The sequence below is a fragment of the Neofelis nebulosa genome, chromosome 10 (genome assembly GCF_028018385.1).
Source record: "Neofelis nebulosa isolate mNeoNeb1 chromosome 10, mNeoNeb1.pri, whole genome shotgun sequence".
NCBI classification, from domain to species: domain Eukaryota; kingdom Metazoa; phylum Chordata; class Mammalia; order Carnivora; family Felidae; genus Neofelis; species Neofelis nebulosa.
The window spans coordinates 105,228,177-105,252,130 of NC_080791.1; the positions used below are offsets into that span (position 1 = coordinate 105,228,177).

The 23,954-nt window shown below is 57.2% G+C and overlaps 1 protein-coding gene across 1 annotated transcript; it reads left to right on the forward strand.

Annotated features, from left to right (window-relative positions):
* The first annotated feature begins 545 nt into the window (after nt 1-545).
* Nucleotides 546-19,815, forward strand: CD5 (CD5 molecule). The gene is made up of 11 exons (XM_058689200.1): nt 546-703; nt 9,803-9,841; nt 12,061-12,372; nt 12,872-12,934; nt 13,196-13,528; nt 15,554-15,844; nt 16,492-16,617; nt 17,357-17,410; nt 18,280-18,399; nt 18,969-19,060; nt 19,416-19,815. Exons 1-10 carry the CDS (start codon nt 652-654, stop codon nt 19,055-19,057), a joined length of 1,479 nt encoding a protein of 492 aa, XP_058545183.1. The 5' UTR covers nt 546-651; the 3' UTR covers nt 19,058-19,060; nt 19,416-19,815.
* The last annotated feature ends 4,139 nt before the right edge of the window (nt 19,816-23,954 follow it).

A 23,954-nucleotide genomic window follows, 5' to 3' on the forward strand; every position in this document is an offset into this window, starting at 1 on the left:
CCGCCCGACGCGAGCCCAGCATCCGTGGAGGGACCCGTTTCTTGCGGGGGAGTCACCTCAAATTCCCACCTCATCCCCAGGAAGGGGTGGCCGAGGGCCTCCTCTGGTTTTTCACCGCTGTGCCTGCGGTTGGAACCGATGTGGGGCCCTCCCCCCCACCTCCCCTGCTCACCACCTAGCGCAGCTCAGTGCCATTTCAGTGCGACCCCTGCCTCGGGGACTGGTCCCCTGCCCCCTCAGTCCCCCCTCGGGCCTCCCCTCTGTGGGGGCCAGGCCTCCTCCCTCTCCGCAGCCCTGCCGAGAGCTCCCCAACGCCGTGGCACCCCCGCCAGGCGGTGTGGCCCGCAGCCTGGCCCGGCGTCCTGCGGTCGGGTGGGGGGACGCGGCCCCAGCGCGGCGCGCCTCAGGCAGGAAGCTGGCAGGGGCCAGGGCCGCCATTCGAACTGGGGCAGATGGTTTTGCCAGGAGGAAGTTGACAGTTCAACTTCAAACACGGATGACGCAGGCCCCACGCTGCCTGCTCCCCTGTCCCACCCCTGCCCGCGCCGGCCCGCCCCACCCCTCCTCCCTGAGAGGGAGACAAGGGAACCAGACACCCTGCGCCCACAGGTGCCGAGCTTGGCGAGGCTGAGGCAGGAGGAGGCCGCGCCCATGGGGTCTCAGCAACCACCACTAGCCGCCCTGTACCTGCTGGGGGTGCTGGGTGAGTACCCCGCCTGGGGCATGTACCGGGTACTGGGACTCAGGGGTGCAAGGGAGAAGATGCCAGTTGTTGTTCTGGTCTGACTCAGGCCCGCATGGCACCTCTCTGGAGCATCAGGGAGGGCTGGGGCCGCGCTGCTGGTCCCCCCCACCCCATCCCTTCCCCACACGTCCCCCATTCTGCTTCACTCCCGCACCCTTCCAGGTGGGACCCGTGCCCCATCAAACTCTCAACCCAGAAATCAAGTCGTCCAGCGCCCGTCTGGCCCCAGCGTCCTCTGCAGCTGGACCGCCATCCCTCCCCCAACCTTGAGTGCCCACCTTTTACCTGGATGCACCAGGGACGGGGACTCACGGTCTCCTGGGCAGTTCTGATGATGCTCCGAGCACAGTGGGCCCAGGCAGGGTGGGGGCCGCCTCTGAGAACACAGCTGGGCGCGTGTCAGACATGCACCCTTAGGTGCCAGTCTCCCTCGCTCTGTCCCAGGGGAGCCCCAGCCAGGCCCACCAGCCAGGGCGTGAGCACGCACTTGGGTCCGCTCTCGGGCCACCGGGAAAGCCCCCCGGGGCCTCTGAGGAGCTGAGGGGTGGGTGAGTCTGGGGCCTCCTGTTTGCTGGGAGGGAGTGGATGGAAGCTAGTAGTCTCCCCATTTATGAAAAGCAGGGGGTAAACTGGACGAGGTCTGCCCCCCTTCTCAAGGGTTTGGGGGTTACCATGGGACGAGAGAGATGCTTGCCTACAGGACGGGTGGGAACTGGAGGGGGCTGCAGTTTCCCAGTTTGGAGGGAAAGGACGCGGGGACCATGGCCTGCCTGAGCAGGGAGCCTCAGGCCCTCCCAGACAGGCTGGGGCGTAGCGTTTGAGTATATGTGTGTGAGTAGGTACAAATGTGTGTGTGTGTGTGTGTGTGTGTGTGTGTGTGTGTGTGTCTTCACGGGCCAGACATGGTCTCCAAATGTAGGTTTACCTCCCCCCGCACACAGACGGTGGCCCATGTGCACACACACAGGCTCACATGGCACTTTGTAACATGAAACTGCAAGAGATCCATCCCTTCTGTCCCCAGGGCAGATGTCCCCAGGGAGGTGGGACCCTCCTGAGGAGCTGCTGGGGCTTCCTTGGCCCTGAGGATTCCTAGGATGGACCCCGAGGTCCCTCAGCTCTCCCTGACCTGTGGTCTCTGACCCGACTGGAGCAGGGAGACTGGCCAGGCTCCCAGCTGGGGCTGGGGGAGGGACCCTGCTCCGTGGGTCTCCCATCCGAATGCCATCAAGGGGCCAGGTCCTGGCAGGATCGGGCAGCTCCCTGAGCCCAGTGGAGCCCAGTGGAGCCCAGAGTCAGGGAGACTTAGAGGCAGCCCCATCACAGGGAGTATGGGAACCATCTGGAACCCCAGGAGCTCATGGTTCCCGGTGTGTGTTTGTGTGAACTGGTGGGTAATAAACATTCCCATCGTTTGGTGGGTCACAGCTTACAAAAGACGCGTAAAGCCGTTTTCTTCTGTAAGCGTCACAACAGCCTATGAGGTAGGCGGGCCCATTGCCCCCATTTTACAGTCAGGAAAACTGAGTTCCGGAAAAGCCGAGAGGCAAGCCTGGGGCACGGCGCTAGTGAGCAGCAGAGCCGACCCCGGCCCAGCACGCCTGCTGTCACGGAGGCTCCCTGTCCCCGAAGAGCACAGACACCCCAAAGCCACTCCCACAAGTAGGAAAATGGCGGCAAAACACAACTGCCACCTGCGGATCTGAGCACCAAGGGCAGGGGACCCCGAGGGCCAGAGCTGGGGCTGGGGGCAAACAGCACACGTACCCTTTGAGCCATTCCAGGAGGAGACGCCCCACCACCAGACCGCTGGGGGTGCTGCGTCTCCTGGCTGGCCTTCAAGGTTGTGCCAGCAACTTGGGGACCTTTGGGGCATGAAGATGCCCGCGGTACACCTGGGGTGACAGTGACAGCCGCTCCCTCCTGTCGTTGTCCTTAACCCCAAACTGCCTGGGGCTCACCTAGAAGGGGGAGAAGGGTGGAGGCAGCCCTGAGGGTCCGGCCCAGCCACCAGCACTGAAGCATGGCAAGGTCACGGGCTCTGCCGTTTGAATTCTGGTCCGCCACTTGCCAGCTGGGCGGCCTCGGACCACTCTGTCAGCTCCAGTTTCCTCCTCTGCAAAATGGGAATAATAAAAGAGCAGGGGTCCCATAGAGACTTATCAGGATTAAACAAATCAATGAACGTAGGGCTTTTGGTAGGAAGGTCGGTTAGAGGGTAGTAGGTGCTCAGCAAACACTGATGGTCGTAGTAATCATGACCATCATCATCATCAGGGTCGAGTCAGCAGGAAACAAGGTGACGGAGGACCTGGGGAAGCAGAGTCTTGCCAGAAGCTAGCCTGGCCATCGATCTTTCTCTTCCCCAGTCCCTTTGCACAGACTATTCACGCCTTCGTTTCTCCATCTACGAATATTCATGGAGCATCCAGCATGTGTCCAGCTCTGTGTAAACGCACTAGGGACAGCCAGCCCTGGACAAGAGCACCCAAACACTCCCGAGTTTCTAGAGCTCGTGCTAAGTACAACGAAGGAAACAACAACAGCTGAGACTCAGTGGCCAAGCAGATGCAGGAAAGAGCCAGCCGGGCAGAGAAAAGAGGGAAGTGTCCCCAGGGGTTGGCGAGGGCACAGGCAATGGTCAGGACAGGCCCAAGAGGGGCTGGGCATCCATGGGAGAGGAGGGGAGAGGGGCTCTAGCTGCGAGCAGGCTGCCCGGCCCGCGGTTCCACGATGTGGAGGCTGAGGGTCTTGCTGGTTCTGGGAGCAAAGAAAACAGCCAGCTTTTCCCAGGGAATAGAGGGACCTGGGGGCTCAGGGGCTGTCCCTGGCCCTTCCGGTCACTCTGTCCAGCACCAACACCTCAGCAGGGTTTTCCCCACAGAGACCGAGGAGGGACCTCAACTCCACCTGATAAAATTGATGGGTCACCTACTCCGTGTGTGCACACGCATTGTGGGTGCGTGTATGAACCGTGCGAGCGTGCTGTGTGTGTCCTTGTGTGCATATGGTTGTGTGCACACGTGCGTGTGTGAAGGCCTGTGGGACTTTGGAGTAACGCAGACTGGAGTTTGATTTCTATCGGGCCACTCACAGATGACAAGAACACGAGAATCTTAGCCTTCTCATCTCAAAATTAGGGATGACGACCGTGCCCACCTTAAGGGACAATGCAATTGTTAAAGGTGGCTCATCCATTCATTTAGACAGCAAGGATTTATTGAGCACCTACTATATGCCAGCCACTATTCTAAGTGCTGTGGACACAACTGAACAATCGAGATCCCTCCCCTGGTGGATCCAAGATAGTAGTCGGGGTGTGATGGGAAGACCAGTGATGGCCTGGGTGCTGGGAGGTCATGCGTGGGGTGGGGCTGGGGGATTGAGAGTGCTGCGGGGTGGGGGTGTTGTGCTTACCCAGGGAGGGGGCAGTGCATCTCACAAGGAGATAATATTTGGGCAAATGCTTGTAGGAAGTGAGTGTTCACACTGGGTGGGACTGGTGAGGACGATCCAGGCAGACGGGCCTGTGGGCACCCAGCCGGGTGGGGGAGGGGCCGTGCAGGCAGAGTAGAAGGGGAAGTGGGATAAGTGCCCTCGAAAGGAATGGTCCCCCTCACCTTCCCAGGTCCACACACCTTATCCCGAGCCTCAGGCCAGATCATTTGGGAACTCAGAATTTTCCAGATTGCAGGTCATACCGTGTATGTGCTGGGTGCTCGTTGCACGCCAACAAGGTGTCGGGCAACACCCATGTTCCCATTCAGTGAAACACGAATTCGCACTAAGAGAGACCCGTGAAGGCTGCAAATGCCTTCCCGCCAAATGCACCAGAAAAAGACTTCTGGTTTGGGGTTTTGAGGGATGATGAGAGATGATGGCCCTGAATCGCTTCCTCCCTAGCTACCACCACCACCATCATCATCACATCCGGTTCCCACAGGGACACTGAGACTCCCTTTTCCCTTGGGGTACAGCTGGGACAGGTGCGGTGGGACAGGGTAGGGAATTGGTGGTGGTTGGCAGAGGCTAAAAGGGTCCTGCACCACCACAGACTCCCATGGAGGTATCTAGAGTGAGCCCTTCCCTCACTGGCCTCAGTTTCCCCTATCTGTACGCCAGGGGTAAGCAGGCTCCCTGTTCTCCCGGTGGCAGATTCCCATAGGGCCTTATCAAGTGAAGATGATGGTATTTCTTGTCCTGACCCCACCATCAGCAAGCTGTGTGCCCTTGGGCAAGTCGCTCGACCTCTCTGAACCTCAGTTTCCCGATCTGAAAAATGAGAATGAGCATGGGCCCGTCCTCACGGGGCTGTGGGTACAAAAAAACTTTGGGATGTGCAAAGCTCTGAACAAAACGGAGGGCTTGTCGCTGTCACCTTGGAGACGCACGTGTGGCATGAAATTCAGGCAAATTCAGTCGGACAGAGCAGGCCACCAGCGAGAGAGCGATCACAGTGTAGACCGTGCCCGTCGTCCTGCCGGCGATCGGCCGGCATCTGCCGGGTGGGACGGCGCAGGCCCCTTGAGCAGGATTAGAGGCCCGAATCCGCTGTCTCTTCTGCAGGAAGCATCCCTCAGGCTTCTTCTGGCACAAACTGTGTGACTCTCCACGTTCTGCACATAAAAAGACTCCTGATCAAAAACCAACCAGTTCGTCTGGTGCTCGATGGAGAAACGGAATTGGGGGCCTTTGTGATCTCTGTTTCCCTGAAGCCTTGATACAGACTCGGGTTAGACACGGCTCCGCTGATTAGCGTTCATTTCAGAAAAGGGGGGCTTCTGACCTTCCAAGTGAGCCTCTCATCAGAGGACAAAAGGAAGAAAAATCCAGAACACCCCCAGAAGGCAGCCCAACGTGTGGTGTTTGCTGTAAATCGGTGAGACGTGTGTGGACTATTCAAGGGAATCGTTGTTTATGGCAAAATGGAGCATCGGACCTCCAAGCCCCACGAAGTCCGTCCGCTGGCTGATCCGGGAAACCGGGTGGTGACGGCCCCCTTCAGTGAGGCTGTCAGGAGGAGGTGGGGTCTGCCATGAAGAAAGCTCACCCTGGGGTCTGCTCGAGGTCAGAGCTCCATCGACATTCGCTGTCACTGTGACTATCCGTGGTGTCCCAGCCCCTCCCTGGGACCCTGCCGCCATGCCTCCACTGCTTTGCCAGCGTATGGTGGCTGCAAAGACAAATGTGCGTGGGTCCCCGCAGGGCCTGTGAGTGAGCCCGGGGCTGGCCAGCCTGGGCCCAGTCCCAGCTCTGCTGAGTACTGCCAAGTGGAACCGCTAACACGGGCCCACGAATGTGCATCTGCGATTCCAACCCCCCCAAGAAAACGTTTGTAGATTTCTGGAAAACGCCCTTGGGGCAAATCCTGACCTGAACAAATGGGGGGCTATTTATAATCTCGCGCGTCCCACCTAGTGTGAAAATTTATGTGCTTTGCTGCAGAACCCATCATGTGTTTGAAGCGGGGGCCCTTCAGACACGGGGTGACAGTAGGGTGCCTCGCTCTGCAAATGCGGAGATGAAGAGAGGGGCCGGGAGAGCGAAAACACGACCTGTCTCTGTATCTCTCTGTCTCTGTCTCTGTCTCTGTCTCTGTCTCTCTCTCTCTTTCGGGCTTTCTCAGCCATGCACTCTGCCTGGGCTCAGCCACTCCAAGTCCGAAATAGTGGGGCTCCGGGGGAAGGCTGACAGGGGAGGGAAGGGGCCTCTGGAGGATTCTCATTCCTGGCCCCAGCTGCTCGGCCGTAGTTGTGGATGGCGGATTAGGAAATGACACCACGCGTCCATGCCTCTCGTCCCTCATGGTCTCCCGGGGCTCCAGGCTTCAGTTTGCAGATTCTGCAGCCATAGAGCCTTGGGCCTCAGGCTGCAGGCGGGGGGCCGGCTAAGCCGCAGCCCCAGGGGATCTCAGAGAGAACCTGAGCACAGTCTGCAGGGTCCCAGGGAAGGAGGTTGTTGGTCGGACCCCTGTGAGAAGCAGCTAAAAGAATGAAAAAAAAATGTCATGGACAATGATAAACCTGAACCTGTCACTGGACACACAGAATCTCAGCGTCCGCTTCTGCCTGGCCCCCTGCCAGCCACTGAGATACACCAGGAACTAAAGATTATAGATCAGAGAGGTGTGAACCGAGAGGAAGGTGAGGAATCATGGAGTCTAACTTCCTCATTTTACAGTGAGGAAGCCAAGTCCAGAGAGGCTGGCCCAGGTCACAGAGCAAGTTCGTGGACAAGCCTCCCCATGGCACGTTTCACTAACTGAATGGAATTTCAAGTCCATTCCCTCTCATCAGGTTTGCACATCCCGAAGCATGCAGGATGTTGGTGAAACACGGGGCAGGCTGTCACAGCCTTCCCTCTGAAGGGAGGGGAGGCAGTGTGACCCAGCAGTCAAGAGCGCAGAGTCTGTGACAGATGGCCTGGCTTGGAGAACCGGCCCCAACGGTCATCAGCGGCTTGGCAAGTTGGCCAATCTTTCTCCATTTCTTCACGCATAAGATGGGGATCAAAACGATAATGCCTACTGCATAGAGCTATGGTGAAGTTTGAGAGAATTAATGAATACAGATGCCCAGATGAGGGACGAGCCAGGAAATGCTGCCCTACTTAGAACATCAGGCACCCAGAGAGGGACAAAGCCCTGGGCTACCTAGACGCCCTTCCTCCACAGAGCATTTAGGGACTTTACTTGGTTCTCTAGTTTGTTCAGTCTTTCCCAAGAATGTTCTCTAAGCAGGGCCTGGGCCATTCTGTGTGAGATCTGCCAGAATGGTCTGGTCCACCCCCTGCCCGCAGAGGATTCAATGTCTGAGGGTTCCAGCACCTCGGGGTCAGGGCCTCGGGCACGTTCATCTCCGCATCCCCAAACGCGGCACTTTGGAGACACAACTAGGTGACAGAGAGCATGGGTTCGGAAGGCAAACTCACAGTTTGAATCCAGTTGTTGGCAGTGTCTGCCTGGACAGAGCATTTTCCCCTCTCCCAGTATCTACACCATGATTGGATTCAACTCACATCATGGAGCCGTATGGGAGATTAATAATGATGTCCGTAAGGAACCGCCCTGAGTGCTGAGCACACAGTAGGTGCTCAATAATTGCTCGCTTCTGTTAATAATGAATGTTGACTGTGGTGACCTTGGGAATATGACGGTGTCCAGGGGGAGAGAGAAGTGGTGAGACTGCTTTTCCCTGGCTCTCCAAGCATCCCAGATAGGCAGCCATTCCTCCCCGGCAGGCCCGCCGTCCTCCCCAGGCCTGACCAGCTCCACCAGCGGTGACACCGGCCCTGAGCATCACGGTGCCGTGACGGCTTTATCACAAGGGGTCTTGGTTGCGGGGAGAGGGCTGGCTGGCTGGGGCATGTCTTCCCTTAAAATGCTACCACCACCTCCAGAACACTCAGGCAAAAACAGGCTTTTTTAAACACACCTATGTTTCTTTTTCGTCTTGACTTATTTTTGAGAAAGAGAGAAAGGATCTGTGGAGAGAGGAGGACAGAGGATCTCAAGCAGGCTCTGCACTGACAAAGCAGTGAGCCCAGACACAGGGCTCAAACTCACAACTGTGAGATCGCGACCTGAGCCTAAGTCAAGAGTCAGACGGTTAACCGACTGAGCCACCCAGGCGCTCAAAACACATTTTTAACACCCGACAGTAATTTCCCCAAAGCAACTTAACGGAACTATTTGCTCTGTAAAGTAGTGACCCTGGATCCCAGTCGAGAAAGCAAGTCAGGCAGATGGAAATCAAAGCACCTACTTCATGCCTGACAAACCTGAGTGGCAAACCCGGGGGGTGGGCTCTGAGGCCACACGAGCGTGCCCCCCGCCCCGTCCCTTGCCGGCCCAAATCAAACCTCCACGGCAGCCACAGATGAACTGGCCACAGGCTGCTCCGTGAGCTTCCCACTCTGCAGTCAGAAGGGGCTGGGAGAAGGCCCGACGTCCCAACTGGCCCACGTTACCGTCGAACGTGCCTGGGCAGGAGCCACGCCAGAGGGGAGGCCAGATCCCTAAGACCCGTGTTCGCTGGGACAGTGGCCCTGACCCCTTTGTGCCTTACGTTGAGCCAGCCCCAACCTCTCTGAGCTTCGACTTCCTCCTCTAGGAGCTGGGAGCTGTTAAAAATAAATCGCTGCCATTCCTATCCCACCATGGGGAGACTAAGAAGTAACAAATGTTGCCCGGGTTGCCCATTCCGGGTCATTTCTCTGGTTCTCTACAACCAGGAAGTTCAAGCTTTTTTTTTTTTTTAATTATTTTTTAATGGCTTTATTTACTTTTGAGAGAGAGAGAGAGAGAAAGAGCAAGTGCACGAACGAGCACCAACAGGGGAGGGGCAGAGAGAGAGGGAGAGAGTCCCAAGCAGGCTCCACACTGTCAGCGCAGAGCCCGATGCGGGGCCTGAACCCACAAACTGTGAGACCACGACCTGAGCCGAAACTGAGTCGGACGCTTAGCCGACTGAGCCGCCCAGGCGCCCCTGAATTTCGAACCTTTTTTTTTTTTAGATTGAAAGCAACGCCCGTGACAGTTTTACGTTGCAGCCGAATGCACTAAGAAGTGATCCCTATCTTCACAGCCGTTCTCTGTTCTAGTTCATTTCAGTTTGTCAAGATTTGATGGTTGCTATTACTAAATAATTTTTAAGAGATTAATGGTTGTAAGCCTGCACGTCGCTACAAGGGGATAGCCTGCGGAAACGTTGGGAGGCAATGGAAATATTACATTGACCAGGAGGGTGATCAGACGGATCTATGTATGTGTTAACATTTATAGATCTGTGTGCTAAAGGCAAATCAATGTTACTGACGTTCGTTTTAAAAGAAAAGTTTAAAAACAGGAAAAAAAATTGACCGTTGCAACCCACGAAATTGGTTTCACGACCCTCCTAGGGGTTCTGACGTGTAGTATGAAACTCCCTGCCTCTGGACCCCATATTGGGGGGCGCAGAAGAGGCCACTGCTCAGGCTGTGTGCTCAGGGTGTAAGGGGGGGGGGGGTGCTGGCAGGAAGGAGGTTCCACTTCCTGATCTTCCTCTCTCCTTTCTGCAGTCACTTCCTGCCTGGGAGGGCCCAACTTGGAGAACTCAGGTAAGGAAGGGCCATACAGAGGCCTGGAGCAGGGGGTGACGGGGGGTGGGGCGGGGCTGTGATTCCATCAGGCTGTAGGGGGACCTGCCAGGGTGAACCCCACCCCACAGAGGGAGTGAGCCCCAACACACACACACACACACACACACACACACACACACTTAGATGCCCATGTGCGGATGGATGCCCTCGTTGGCTGTAAGGCACCATACAAAATGCCAGTCCTCATGATAATTATCATTATAACCCACTCACCCTGCAGAGAAAACATACTGGCCCATAAATGCACCCTGCAGAGTCCTGTTTCCTTCTCAGTCCTGCCGGATCTCCCTGGTCAAATGTATTTGCAGCCGAGGCCGCACAGAAAGGCGGCACAAGATTGTAAAGTAGATCGAATGCCCTGCCTTCGAGGTTGGACTTTAAGAGGCTAGTGTATCCCAAACAAGGTTCCATGGAACATGTTGGATAAAAGGTAGGCAACATCATGTCACTCACTGGAGACTGAACCAGTGTGCCGGCTAGGAAAGCCCCTGAGAAGTCCTGCAGGGAAGAAACCTGTTAAATGTTTTTGTTTTTGTTTTTTAACTCAGTAGTTCTCAGATTCACTTCACCCCAGACCTCACGCTTTCACATCTTCTAAGATAACATCTTGCTGAATGTATTTTGGGATAAACGTGGCCAGAGTCTCACGAAGCCATGTGCAACCAGAAGGGGCCGCAGGGGCCTTGGCGGGCCTACAGAGGCATCCTAGCTGTGAGTTCTGGCAAGTGGCTTGTCCTCTATAAGCCCCAATTTCCCCACCTATAAAATGGGGAGAAAAATCTGTTCCCTGGTGGGGATTCAGTTAGTCTGCTCACTGGAGGGAAAGCTTCAGAATATCTTGCCAGTGTCAGGTGTTGGAACAAGTCCCCTTCGTCTCTAACTAGTCTAGTGACCTTGGCAAGCCCTAGCGAGCCCCGTGCTTCTGCTCCCCAAGCCTAGAAGAAAAAGGCAGCCTGACCATAAGTTTCCAACCAGGGAAAATCTCTACCTCCCAATCACTTGGAAAAATCTTTTTACATTAAAAAAAAAAAGTCTTGAATAGGGTAATACAGTTGCCTGGCTTAAAACGTTAAAAATATAAAAAGACCTACAGTGAAGAATCTCATTTCCATTTCTGTTTCCCATCTGCCCAGTCCTTCCCTCACCCTAACACCCCAGGTGACGGCCACATGGATTCCTTTCTTGTCTCCCTTTTCAGAATCTACGCAGAAGCAAATATATACCCTTATTCTCCCTCTCACGGAGCTTTATAAAATCACACCCTCCGTGTTCCTACCTATCATCCAACGATTCCACTCCTAGGTATTCACCCAAGAGAAACGGAACACGTACCCTTACAGACAGACATCCGTTCAGGAATGTTCCGTGCGGCTTTGTTCACCGCAACCAAATGGCAGCTCGATACACAGACAGTGGCCTGGCCACGCAGTGAGACACTATTCCACAATAGAAAGGAAGGTGAGACATGTCAGGATGCAGAGAAACCGCAAACACGGAGAGAAAGAAGCCAGACAAAAAACACAGAACGGCAAAACCAAAAACACACGGTAACGAGACCACTTACATAACCTCTGAGAAGAGGCAAAACTCCTCTTTCACGACAGAAAGCAGATCGGTGGTCGCCTGAGGCGGGATTCAGGGAAACTGACTGCCCAAGGGACACCAGGGAACTTTCCGGGTGACGGAGACGGGCTGCAACTCGAGTGTGGTGGTGCTTACACGTGGCTGTACATCTGTCAAATTCCATTGAGCAAGTGCCCTTAAAATGAGTGCATTTCACTGTGTATAAGTCGTGTTCACAAAATTGATTTAAAAGTTAGAAAAATCCAAATGGGTGCCAGGCCCTATTTCTATGGAAACAGAATTTGCAGGAGTGGGGCGATCCCGCTGGAGAACGGGGGCTGAGAACCTGCCATTCCGAGCTCCCGTCGGCTCCGAGGTCTCGAGCCCCATCCTCTGGGGTCCGGTTTCGGGGGACCGCCCCAGTGTGTGGGAAGTCCCCGCAGCGCCCCAGAGGACGGAGCTCCCAGGATCGAGGCAGGCAGCCGGGGGCAGGGGGTTGGTCAGAAGACAGCCTGGCTGGGCATGGGAACCCGGTGGAGTGAAGGCCGTGAGGGGTCCCCCACGGAGGGCCCTTCCCATCCTGACCCACCCGCATACACCTCTTTGACCCCCAGGGTTCCAGGTGAGACTGACAAGCTCCAACTCGCACTGCCAGGGCCAGCTGGAGGTCTCCTTCAAGAAGAACGAACTGTGGCACACGGTGTCTAGCCGGAGCTGGGGGAAGAACCCGAACCACTGGGAGGACCCCAAGCAGGCCTCGAATCTCTGCCACCTGCTGTCCTGCGGGAAGGCCGTGGCCTTGGCCCACTTCCCTGACTTCAACAGTCCCAAGAACCAGATCACCTGCCACGGACTCGTGGGGTCCTTCTCCAACTGCAGCTTCAGCAACGCAAACCAGAGGGACCCTCTGGGCCTGATCTGCCTGGGTGGGTAACTAGCCGGCCACACAGTGTGCTCGGCCTGCGTACCAGCCCCGAGGAGGCTGCCCCGGGGCCTGGGATCTGGGGCCTGAGCAGGCAGGTGGAAGGGAGCTCCTGATTGACAACAACCTCCCCCCCCAAAGAAACACACACCATTGGGGGACTGGAGGGGGAGGGCTTGGGGGAGGGAGCACCTGTCTGGTGGGAGGGAAGAGGCCCAAAAGCGGATTCTGCCAATTGCTAACATTAAGGTCTCCCCTTAACCTTCATTGTACCCACCGTGAAATGGGCTGGTGCTGCCCGCCCCACAGGAGGCCTAGAGACAATGTGTGGGGCAAGTGGGCTTCACGGGGCCAGTGGCACTTAAATCCTGACTTCCAGGTCTTTCTCAAAACTGCCAGGGGCTCCCAGCGCTCCCCCCGATCCCACATTCTCTCCCTGAAACCTCCAGTCCTCCCTCCCCAGGGCTCTTGTCCCTCCTTCACCAGAGTGTGTTTTATTGCAGAGCCGCCCAGGACAGCACCTCCTCCCACGACCCCCCCACCCACAACCACTCCACAGCCCACAGGTAAGAGGATTCCGAGGTCCCTGGGGGCAGGGTGCTGTATTTAGCCAATGAAAACACAGGATGCCCAGTTGCCTTTGAGTTTCAGACGAACGTGGAAAGGCTTCGTGTTTGTCCCGTGCAATATGGGGCCTCACCACCTCCCACGGCTGTCGGCCAGTCTTCCATTTGTCCCTGTGTTAGAGCCAAAGGGCCGGGAGCAAGGAAGCCCCCACTGCCAGCCCCGCCGAGCTCAGGCCTGCTGCCCTCTGTCTCCCCCCGCAGCCCCTCCCAGGCTGCAGCTGGTGGCAGGGCCCGGGGGCCTGCGATGTGCCGGCGTCGTGGAGTTCTACTGGGGCAGCCGGGGTGGTGCCATCAGCTACGAGGCGCAGGACAAGACCCAGGACCTGGAGAACCGTATCTGTGAGGCCCTCCAGTGCGGCTCCTTCCTGAAGCATCTGCCAGAGGAGGACGCCGCCAGGGCCCAAGACCCAGAGGAGAGCAGGCCCTTGCCAATTCGATGGAAGATCCAGAACACGAGCTGTGCCTCCCTGGAGCAGTGCTTCAGTAAAGTCCAGCCCCGTGAGGGCGGCCAAGCTCTGGCCATCGTCTGTTCTGGTGAGTGAGGCCCGGTGAGGACCGGACGGGGCGCCCCCAGACGGTCAGTCAACGCCTGTGTCTGGAAACCCCTGCATGTAGCACAGGGCACTGGGCACTATGAACGGGAGGGAAACAGAGGCCCGGGTGGGGAGGCTGCAACTCAACACCCAGCGCCTGGGGAGTCCCTGCAAAGTGACACCGAACAAGCCCAATGCATTGCTGGCATGGCGGCCGCTCAGGAAGGTGGGGTCAGCAGGACTTCCAGGACGAAGCCAGGTCTCCCTGTAGGTTTGGAAGGAGGAGAGGAGCATGGGTTTGGGGGGAGCAGAGCACAGAGGGCGTTTTAGGTGGGAGCTGTGACTTGTGCCAAGGACCAGAGCAGACGAGGCGCTTGGAGGGGAAGCAGCCTTGCCGGAGGGGAGTTTGTAAATCCCAGAGACCGAAGAGGGTGGAGCGGTGGTGACAAGCGGGAGGTCCCCGAGGCGCAGCAGGCAGAGAGAGACCAGAGCAGGTCCTCCGAGAGCTTCCTGCGGAGGCTCCTGCACAGAGGGCAACCAGAAGCCTGGGTATCCGACGTGGCTGAGGGGAGGAGGCCAAAGAGGGAGGCCTAGGGGACCCCAAAACCAGGACCGCAGGTCAGATTGAGAATAATCCTAGCACGCCTTGGGAGGCGGTGGGTTCCCATCCCCGGAGGGTTCTAGTGGAGTCCAGACTGTAAGAAGTCATACCTCCCCGGGACTCACATGGGGCCAGGGACGCTCCCAGGACATTCGTTCATTTTCACAACAACCCAAGGAAGTGGCTGCTATTATGCCCACGTTACAGATGAGGAAGCTGAGGCTCAGAGAAGTTAAATGTCTTGCCCAGCATCCCAGAGCACTAGCTGGGATTTCTACTCCAGCGGTGTCACTCCAGGCCCCCACCTGTCTCAGCCTTGGCTGCCTAAGGTGTGGTCCTGGACTGACCCGGATCTGCATTTCAGCAGGGTCCTGGGCGGGGCGGGAGGTGCATGCATGAATCTAGGAAGCTTTGCCCTGGACCACTGGGCTATCCCGTTAGCAGACCTGCTCCCACCCCCACTCCTCCCCTCCCCATCCGCCAACCTCCCCACCCCCAGCCCAGGTGGATACTTATGGTGAATGAGTGAAAACACTGCCCCTCCAGGTAGAAGCAGCCCCCTCCACGCCCCCCACCCCCACCCCAGGCCCAGGGTTTCCTGGCCTGATGAGGGAAAAAAACCTTTCTGGCTCTCAGCCCCACCCACCCCTGCCCTCCAGCAGGCTACAGCCTGCAAAACAGACCCAGAGGCCTTGCCTTTGAATGGCTTTTCTAAATAGAACACTTACTGGGGCCTTGAAGACCGATGTTGCTATGGAAACTGGCCAAGCCGGTGAGATCACAAGTCACTCTACCCTGAGCCTCGGCTCAGGGGGGGGCCTCAGCTGAGGACCCCAGCAGTGGACCCCAGGCCCCACCCTGACAAGCAGAAATGGATTCGGTGTCTCTCTCTGAAAGGACCAGGCCCTTTCATGAAAGCCCACCCCTCGAGGCTGGGCAGAGGATTCCTGGGTTCTGTCCCATCCCGGGCCTCAGTTTCTCCTTTCGGGAAAAGCACTCCCATCCGGCCCCCTCCCCCAAGGAGCAGCAGGAAAATGAGAATGGTTCCCAGAGGGAAGTGGACCCAGGAGGAGCCTGTTTCTCGCTGCTCCTCTCTTACCTCCACCTGCTCCCTCCCGCGGTTGCCGGGGGCGTCTCCCCTCCGCCAGATTCTCCCCTGAAAGCGCCGGTGCCCGCAGGCCTCCAGATAGCTACCGGCCGCTGCCCAGAGGTGCCAGGGAAAGAGCTTGATGGGGGAAATGCCAGAAGATGCAAGAAGGAGGGAAGGACAGGAAGAAAGGTGCTCCCAGCCGCCCATGAGCTGGGCTCTGCCGGGGCCCCCTCTTGGCCGGCGACCTGGGGCCCCCGTGGCGGGGCGTGTAGGCCAGGGGCCAAGGGAGCTCCCTCCAAACCTCCCACCTGACCTCCATTGCGTCCCCTCTCCAGATTTCCAGCCCAAGGTGCAGAGCCGCCTGGTGGGACGCCGCAGCCTGTGTGAGGGATCCGTGGAGGTGCGCCAGGGCAAGCAGTGGGAAGTCCTGTGCGACAGCCCCCGGCCCAAGGGCACGGCGCGGTGGGAGGAGGTGTGCCAGGAGCTGCAGTGCGGCAGCGTCGACTCCTACCGGGTGCTGGATGCCATCGAGACCTCCCATGGGCTCTTCTGTCCCCAGGAGAAGCTGTCCCAGTGCTATCAGCTTCAAGAGAAAAAAGCCTACTGTAGGAGGGTGTTTGTCACATGTGAGTTGGCCACAGCCCACGGTGGGTTTTCTCTCTAGAACCTAGTCAGTGAGCATGTTGCTGAAGGACAGGATCCAGGAGCCCCGGAGCCCTAGAAAAGGATGGAGAGGTGGCAAATGGGGGAGAAGGGGCGACTGTGCTCAGCAGTGAACGTGAACGGCACATAGGAGACTGACCACAATGAACTAGGGAATTTTCATCCTATCTTCTACTCTTCCAGGATGGAAGATAGAAAAGCAAGAGAGAAATGGTAATAGAATAATGCGTGAAAGAGAGGGAGGGATGGACGGATGGATGGATGGATGGATGGCAATTAGAATATGATGGCAAGGTGATCACTTATAAGCAATGGGCAAGGGTAGGAAGTTAAATAGTTGATAACAAGAGTGGCAAATGATAGTTGGATGATGAATTGCTGGATGACAGATGGGGGACAGATGAATGGGTAACAGAGAATTCGAGATAGTGGGGAGAGGAGGAGGAGGAGATAACTGCCTTCCGGACAAGCTGGTGAATTACTGCAAGGAGCAAGAGGGAAGGGCAGGGGTACAGATGGGGCGGGGGAGCCAACTGGCCAGTAGCTTCTCTCTGAGCCTACAGTTCCGATACCCCGGGCAGGACCGCCCTGACGTCTCTGTCTCCCCCAGGCCATGACCCAAACCCAGCAGGCCCGGGCGCAGGCACCGTGATGAGCATCATCCTGGGCCTTGTGCTCCTGGCCGTGCTGCTGGTCGTGTGCGGCCCTCATGCCTACCGAAAACTGGTGAAGAAATGTAGGTGCGGGCGCCCCAAACGCCCTCCCTTTCAAGCCCCTTTAAGAGGAGCCGGGTGGGCGGGAGGGCACCTCTGCTTCGCCACCCAGCCCCGCCCAGCCCCACCCCTCTCCTGCCCTTAGGAACAGAAAGAGAAAGTCAGGAACATGGTAAGAAGTGCCGATTGGCGCACACCGGGGGAGGGCGGGCGTGGCCATTCTTCAGCCTGGGGCACGCCCCCAGCCTCCGGGGATACGTCCCAGGCCTGGCTCCACCCCCTAGCGGCCACAGGATGCTGATTGTGCCGCTTCCTCTCTGAGCCTCAGTTTGTTCATCCATCTAATGGGCGATTGTCGTGAATATAGGGGGCTGTTATCCTAGCCTTGCAGAACTCTGGAGAAAATTCTTCAGGGACAGGAAGCGAGATTAGAGAGGCTGAAAAGAGAAGGCCTGGAGGGGTACAGTGTTGGCCAGGTCCCCAGCGCCCTCCTAGGTTCTGGTTCTAAAGCCCTGTGGTTGTTTCTCTTAGAGAAGCAGCCCCTAGACCAGCTCCTTCGGCATGAGATTGGTCCAGGTACCGTCCTGAGCAAGTCAGAAAACTGAGACCCTGAAAGACTTCAGGGGTCAAAGTTCAGCAGTCCTGCCTTCAGCTGCACCTGCCTCCCTTCTCCAGTCCCTCACCCCCTACTCCCCCCATCCTTCCCTCCCACGATCCCTGCCCAGCCCTTGTCCTCACGTGCCTTTCCTGTCTGTCGCCCAGTCCGCCAGAAGAAGCAGCGCCAGTGGATTGGCCCGACAGGAATGAACCAGAACAGTAAGTGTCCCCAGAGGCAAGGTCCTCCCTCAGCCCCAGCCAGTGTCCACAGGGGTCACGGCTCACTGCTGACCACAGATGGAGGAGCCAGCAGCTACTTGAGGCCTCTGACCTCCACCGTGCTCACCTAAGGTGGGGCTGTGGTCACCAGGTGTCCTCAGGTGGGGCTGTGGTCAACAGGTGTGAACAGGTGGTGCTCCGAAAGGAGGACTCCATGATCACATAGGTTTAGACGTGGAGGAGTTAAGCAAAATTAGAGTTGGTTCTTTATTTCAGGACTTATCAGAACCTTAACGGGCATTTCTGCAAGAAAGGTTGGCCAAGCTAGCTTTATCACGGAACAACTTTAAAAGGCCAAAAACATTTTGAAGCAGCTAGCCCGTCCTCTACCGTCATTCTTCATCCTCTCTCCTAGACCGCCCTAACGGATGGAATTATGGCCCCCTCCCATTTTCCACTCCACGTTCTTCCTTCCCTTTTGCAAGTCAAGGGTCAGATCCTTCAAGAAGGCTCCGTGTCGTGGAGGGTTTTTGTCCTGTTCTGTTTTGTTTTACAAGACAAAGCCCTCAGTTCCAGGAGAGGAGGGACTGCATCTGCCCCTATCACTTGTGTTCCAATTCCCTGCTTAATACATGTTTGATGAATGACTAACTGACCAGCTGAAGGCCCATCCCGCCAATCAGATTGCTGGTCAACCCCCAGCTGCTCTAAAAGTCTGACCCCTGCAAGCGTGAGCCTGCCCTAGAAGAAAGGAGTAGAGGGATGCATCCCAGGAGCTGTGGGTGCCATGGAAATTCTGGGCCCCTGTGGGGAAGGAGGAAGAGGACAGAGCAGCCAGGCTAATGACACCATCTCCTGCACCTGTTCAGTGTCTTTCCATCGCAACCACACGGCCACCGTCCGGTCCCAGGTTGAGAACCCCGCAGTGTCACACGTGGAGAATGAATACAGTCACCCTCCTAGGAACTCCCACATCTCTGCTTGCCCAGGTGAGCGGCGGCCGATGCTTCCAGGGATGAAGGCAGGTGGGAGCACAGGTCACGCGACGGCCCCCGGGGACGGGAGGTGGGGGGCGCTCCGATTGCCCTTTGACAGCGGTCACAGCAGGGTACGGAAGGGATACGGCCTTAACAGGCCTGAGCTGTCCCCCCGGAGACCATGAGCCACTCAACTAGAGAGAAGAAGAAGCTGGGGATGCCATTAACCGCGGCACCGCTGTGACCTAACAGGCCTGTTTCTCTGCGGGGCCTTGAGGGCCGGATGGTAAACGAGGCCCCTCGGATTCCTTGGAGGCAGAACAGAGCTATCTGCGGCCTGCAGGAGCCCTGTATCGAATGCTCCCTGACTGGCACTAACAATTAAGCCCCAGGGAGCCTGGAGTTCAGTATCATTAGTGAATGCTGGCTGATTTGATCAAAACAGATCCGGGACTGTCCAGCCACCAGCTCATAGAGCCCCTGTGATCTTCAAACCCCCACGGGCTTCTGGGCTTTCTCTCTTTCTCTCTGTGGCCTGGGGGGATAGAGCCTGCTGCAAATGGCCTCTGTTCTTTCTGCAGCTCTGGAAGGGGCCTTGCATCGTGTTTCCACCCAGCCCGATAACTCCTCCGACAGTGACTACGATTTGCACGGGGCCCAGAGGCTGTGAAAGGTGAGCCCGGCTCCCCGGCCCTCCGTTCCTCCCCTCCTGCCCACCCTGCCCGTCCAGAGCGGGGGACTTGGCACATCTTGACTCCTGTGGAGAGAGAGGATAACGCTAACAATTTAGGGGATGGCGCTGATTTGGCAATTATGGCAGAAGGATCGTCGACCTTAACACCTCCATCTGAGGTGTTAGTCCATCTGAGAAGTCCATCTGAGAAGGCCACCCAAAGGAGCCCCTGTGAACTTCCTGATGGACCTACACCCCTCTGTCCCTGCCATCAGATCGGGGGCTTGGGGCCTGTCCCCCCACCTCCCTGAACCATCTCCAGGGTGTGAGGTTTCCTTCCCTTCTCACCCCACAGAACCAGCACCAGGCACAGCACGGCAAGAGCCCGACCTTTTTCCGGAACACTCTGCATTCGCCCCTTGGAAATTATTTCTGCCCCAAACCAGGAAATGGACCGAGGCAAGGGTGCCTTCAGACATGTCCTACGCCCCTGCCGCCGAATGCCGCGGGAGCCTGGCCCAGTGAGGACCCCCCAAACAGCTCGGCTGCGCCTCTGAGTGCGGGGGCCGTGAAAGGCAGAGCCCAGAGACAGACACGCGGGGAGCAGCACCGAGAGGAATCAGTTCTGTCCTCAGACTCTGCCCCCAGTGAGGACAAACAAGGAAGAGCCTCTCTGCCGTGGGGGTGGGGGCTCAGTTCTCCAGTGGATGTTTAATATGTTCTTTGTAAATAACAGCTTTTCTACTTCCTGAGAACTAGGGGGCCTCACATCCTCTGTCCAGGGTCCGGCCCCCGGACCCCTCTGGGGACATCGGTGTGGCTGTTGAGGTCAGAGGACTTCACACCCTAAACGAAGCCACTGTGTGGCCCGCAACTGCCACCTGCCTCGGAGCCCATCGCCACCCTCCCTCTGCGGCCACCCTTCTCCCCCGCTTCGCCCCCCACCCCCGCTCCAAGACGTCTTCTCAAACAGAGAACACTAGATCTCTGGGGCCGCTGGCTGCCAAGCCCGAAGTGCCACCTCACTGCCTGGCACAAAGGGGGCACCTAGGAAATCCCTAGCCGATTTGGGGTTTTATTTCCAACAGCAGTTTAAAGTTCAAAGCTGTAGTGGTTTCAGCCAATCACAGTTAACTTCTTTTTTTTTTTAATCTTTTATGTATTTATTTTTTAATGTTTATTTTTGAGAGAGAGAGAGAGAGAGAGAGACAGAATCCAAAGCAGGCTCCAGGCTCTGAGCTGTCAGCACAGAGCCTGACGCGGGGCCTGAACCCACAAACTGCTAGGTCATAAACTGAGCCGAAGTCAGATGCTTAACCAACTGAGCCACCCAGACGCCCTAACTTCTTTTTTTAAGTGTATTTATTTGAGAGAGAGAGAGAGAGAGAGAGAGATCATGCTTGCACACGCACACGTGCACGCATTACCCTGCAGTGAGTGCCTGGGTTTCCTTAGCAAAAGGAAGGAAGGATGAGCGAGAGTGGGGGCATCTCACTGGGAACTTGAAGATCCAGTAAAGGCAGAGGCTGCGCGGGGCCCTGCTAAGCCCTTGGGCACCGGTCCCCTAAGAAGGCATCTTGGATCTGGGACCTTCCTCCACGCAATCTGTCACTGTATTCACTGGGTGCAAAAGCTCTTTACGGCCCAAGCTGCAGATGCCAACTCTGAAAAGGCGACAGGAAGTTACTAGAAGGATATGGGGGAGGGGCGCCCACAGGATCAGGGGAGCCAGGGGTACTGGCCTTCCAGAAGAATCTAGTCAGTGCCCTGCCAACACCTTCCACCCAGGCCTCCCGTCCTCCCCTGCCCAGGGCCCAGAGTCCTGTGAGAGCCCAGTGGCCAAGCCCAGCTCTCTGATCTGCCCCCAAACACGCTGGGGATCCAGAACCAGGGGCACGCAGTCACCTTCCTACACTTGGCAGTGGGGGAGGGGTTCCTCAAAAGGGACCGGAGAGCCTTCTTCAGGAGGGCTGTCGGGCAGCAAGAATTCCTGTCTCTTCAGAGGTCCTTCGAGCTGGACTCGGAACCAAATTGACATGAGCCCGATCAACGGGAGAAAACCAAACGTAATCGGCATCCGTACGGGGCATCCACACAGACATGGAAATCCCAAACGTGGACCACATGAGGTCTCTGTGTCATTCTGAACTCAGGAGAAGGGGTAGGGCTCTGGGACTTCAAGGGAAGGAACGCACTGCACTTCGCGGGGCGATAAAAAGAGCAGATGTTTGGGAATCGGGTGTTTGCCCCGCCGTACAGATGGGTCGCTCAGATAACATTTATCTCTGGCAAGAACAGTTATTCTGGAAAGACCTCCAATTTAGATTCTTCCATGTAGTAAAGGGAGAGGCAAAAGCTTCTGCCCTCAGAGTCTGATGGCCTTCAGCTCAAAATAGCCCGCGAGCCAAAGTGGCCCGTGTTGGGGCAGCCCGCCCCCAGTCCCTCCAGGGCGGAGGCTGCGCCCCCAGTCCCTCCAGGGCGACCAGCACCTTTCGTGATCAAAGCTCTTTACTCTCTAGCTTGGCCACCTTGCACGGCCTCAACACAACCATGGCCCTGCTTAAAACCCCCCCAACCCCCCCCCCCCCCCCCCCAACCAAAGGAGCTGCGCTGAAGTATAAAAATCTTTTTAGAAACCTCGTTTTCCAAGTGGTGGCAGGCTTGGGTGGTGCACTCCAAAAAAGATCTACCTGTTCGGTTGGACCGTCGAATAGGAACGCTCTCGGCCTCGGAGACGCCCCCAGGGGGGTGTGAGTGTGCAACCCGGCTCAAGCACACCCTCCTCGAGCGGAGTCCGGGAGACTGAGGCCCCAGAGGAAAGCTCACCGTGAGTAACCAGGAACAAGTCTAGCTTTGAGGTTGTCGTGCCTCTAGGATCTGGGAGTACAGAACAGGACTAACGTGATGGCCGAGAGGAGGTTTCGAGTGGCCTGGCCCCAGCTAACTCAGCGAAGGGCCCTGCTCACTGAAGCCAGGAATCGCTTTGAGGCTCTAAATTTGACACTCAGGGTGTGTCCTTGGGCAGCTGGCTCTGCGGCCAGGGGAGGCCCACTGCGGTGGGTGGGCGGGGAAGGCGCCTGGTGATTTCACACGGCAGATGCAGGGCGGGGAGAGGCGTGGCGAGCGTCTTCGAGATCTAAGGTGTGGAGGGCCTGCGGGGAAGGGAGGGCCAGGAGCAGCAGGGGGCACCCGTGCCCCCGGATGACCAGCTGAAGCATCTCTCCATCAAGCCCTTCCTCAGAAAATGGTGCCGCCACCCTGCCGCGACTCTGGGACCAAGGCCAAGCCAGGGACCAGATTGTGCTGCCAGAGTGAGATTTTTGGCCTCTTCCTACAAAGCCAAGTTGTCTTCTAGCCCTCCCTGGTGTCCTGTGTCCCTAGTCCTGGAAATCTGCAAGGCAGGGCCAGAGTTCAGGAGGTGAGGGTGGGGGGAAGGCCCTAAAACTTTGAGGCCCAGGGATTCTCAACGTGGGCTTAGATCCCCCGAGCTTTTTTCAGGAGTGTGACTCTGGAAGGCAGCCGGCTTTGGACACCACAAAGGCATCGCACAGTGGAGGAGCCCCTGCAGGCAGTCAGGCAGCCGGGAGCGGGTCCTGCCCCCGCGCCCCCGGGCTAGGCGACCTGGTCCCCGGCCCACCCATCATGCAGTCTCCCTCCCCTGCTTCAGATCTGGGGCTCCAAGCACTGTTGAAAGGACCCAACAAGCTCATGCAGGTCACTTGGCCCTGCTGAATATCCAATGTTGGCGATCCACAGCATCCCTGCGTGGTGTCCACAGGCAGCCCGTCCTTGTCACTTTGCAGGGAAGGAAAAACAGAAGGGCTGACTTGAGGGCCCATTGGAAGCCTGGTCTCCTGACTCCCCCGGAGCCGCCCTCCCAACCCACGTGATAAAAAGCCCGCTGAGCTCACGGTGGAGAGGGAGCAGGCTGGGCGGTGGCGGTGGCTGAAGACCACTCGGTACGCAGCCAGCTTCGTGCCCCACCGTCCCTCTATCCATTTAGAACCTGGAAAGGAAGACGTGGCCCGCCCGGGGGTCTTGGCCAGGCCGACAGCAGGCAGGCCCTGTCCCCCAAACGGGTGGCAGGAATGCGACGCAAGGCTCCTTAGGCTGAGCCCCGCACGCCCCCTGGTGGGGGCCAGTGGCCTCGCGTGGCCCAAGCTCTGGCCCAGGAAGAGGCAAAAACGTGGGCCCCCAGCGTGAAAACACCGAAGGATGGGATGAGCACTGGGTGTGGTATGGAAACCAATTTGACAATAAATTTCATATTAAAAAAAAAAAAAAAAAGAAAGAAAACCAGAGAGTAAGAGAGAAAAGGGGAGGGTCGTCAGAGCCTAGCCCCAGGGCAAAGGCACAGGGGAGGGCAGCAAGCTCAAGAGAGGACAGCCAGATAGATGAGGCTTTGTGGACAGGAATCAAAGAGGCCTCTCAGCAGAGCGTGATCCCGAAGGGATTCCACACCCGCCCCAGGCAGCCACGTCTTCACCTCGCAAACCCACTGGACGAGCCACAGCACAACTTGTAACTCATCGAAGTTTATTATGGCAATTAATTACACAAACACACTGGCGATCGGTCATCCAGTTCAGAAGCACTCGAACCAGTAGAGTCCATTAGAGATTTCTCTTGATAAATAACTTACGAGAAGCAAGAACAATTGGCAAGGACCCAACAGCGAATGGAGCATCTCGTCGAGAACACCCACCGATGGTGCGTGGGCCGGGGAGGGGGGCAGGCACCGGAAAGTCGAGTTTCCTCGTTGGCCCCCAGCACCCCAGGCCCACCGGATGCTGGGTACTCAAGTAGTGGACATTTCAAGGCACATATGACTTCCTGGCCGATAGCAGCTCCAGAGTCTGCCCTCGAGACCTGGATCCCATCTGGAACAACCAAG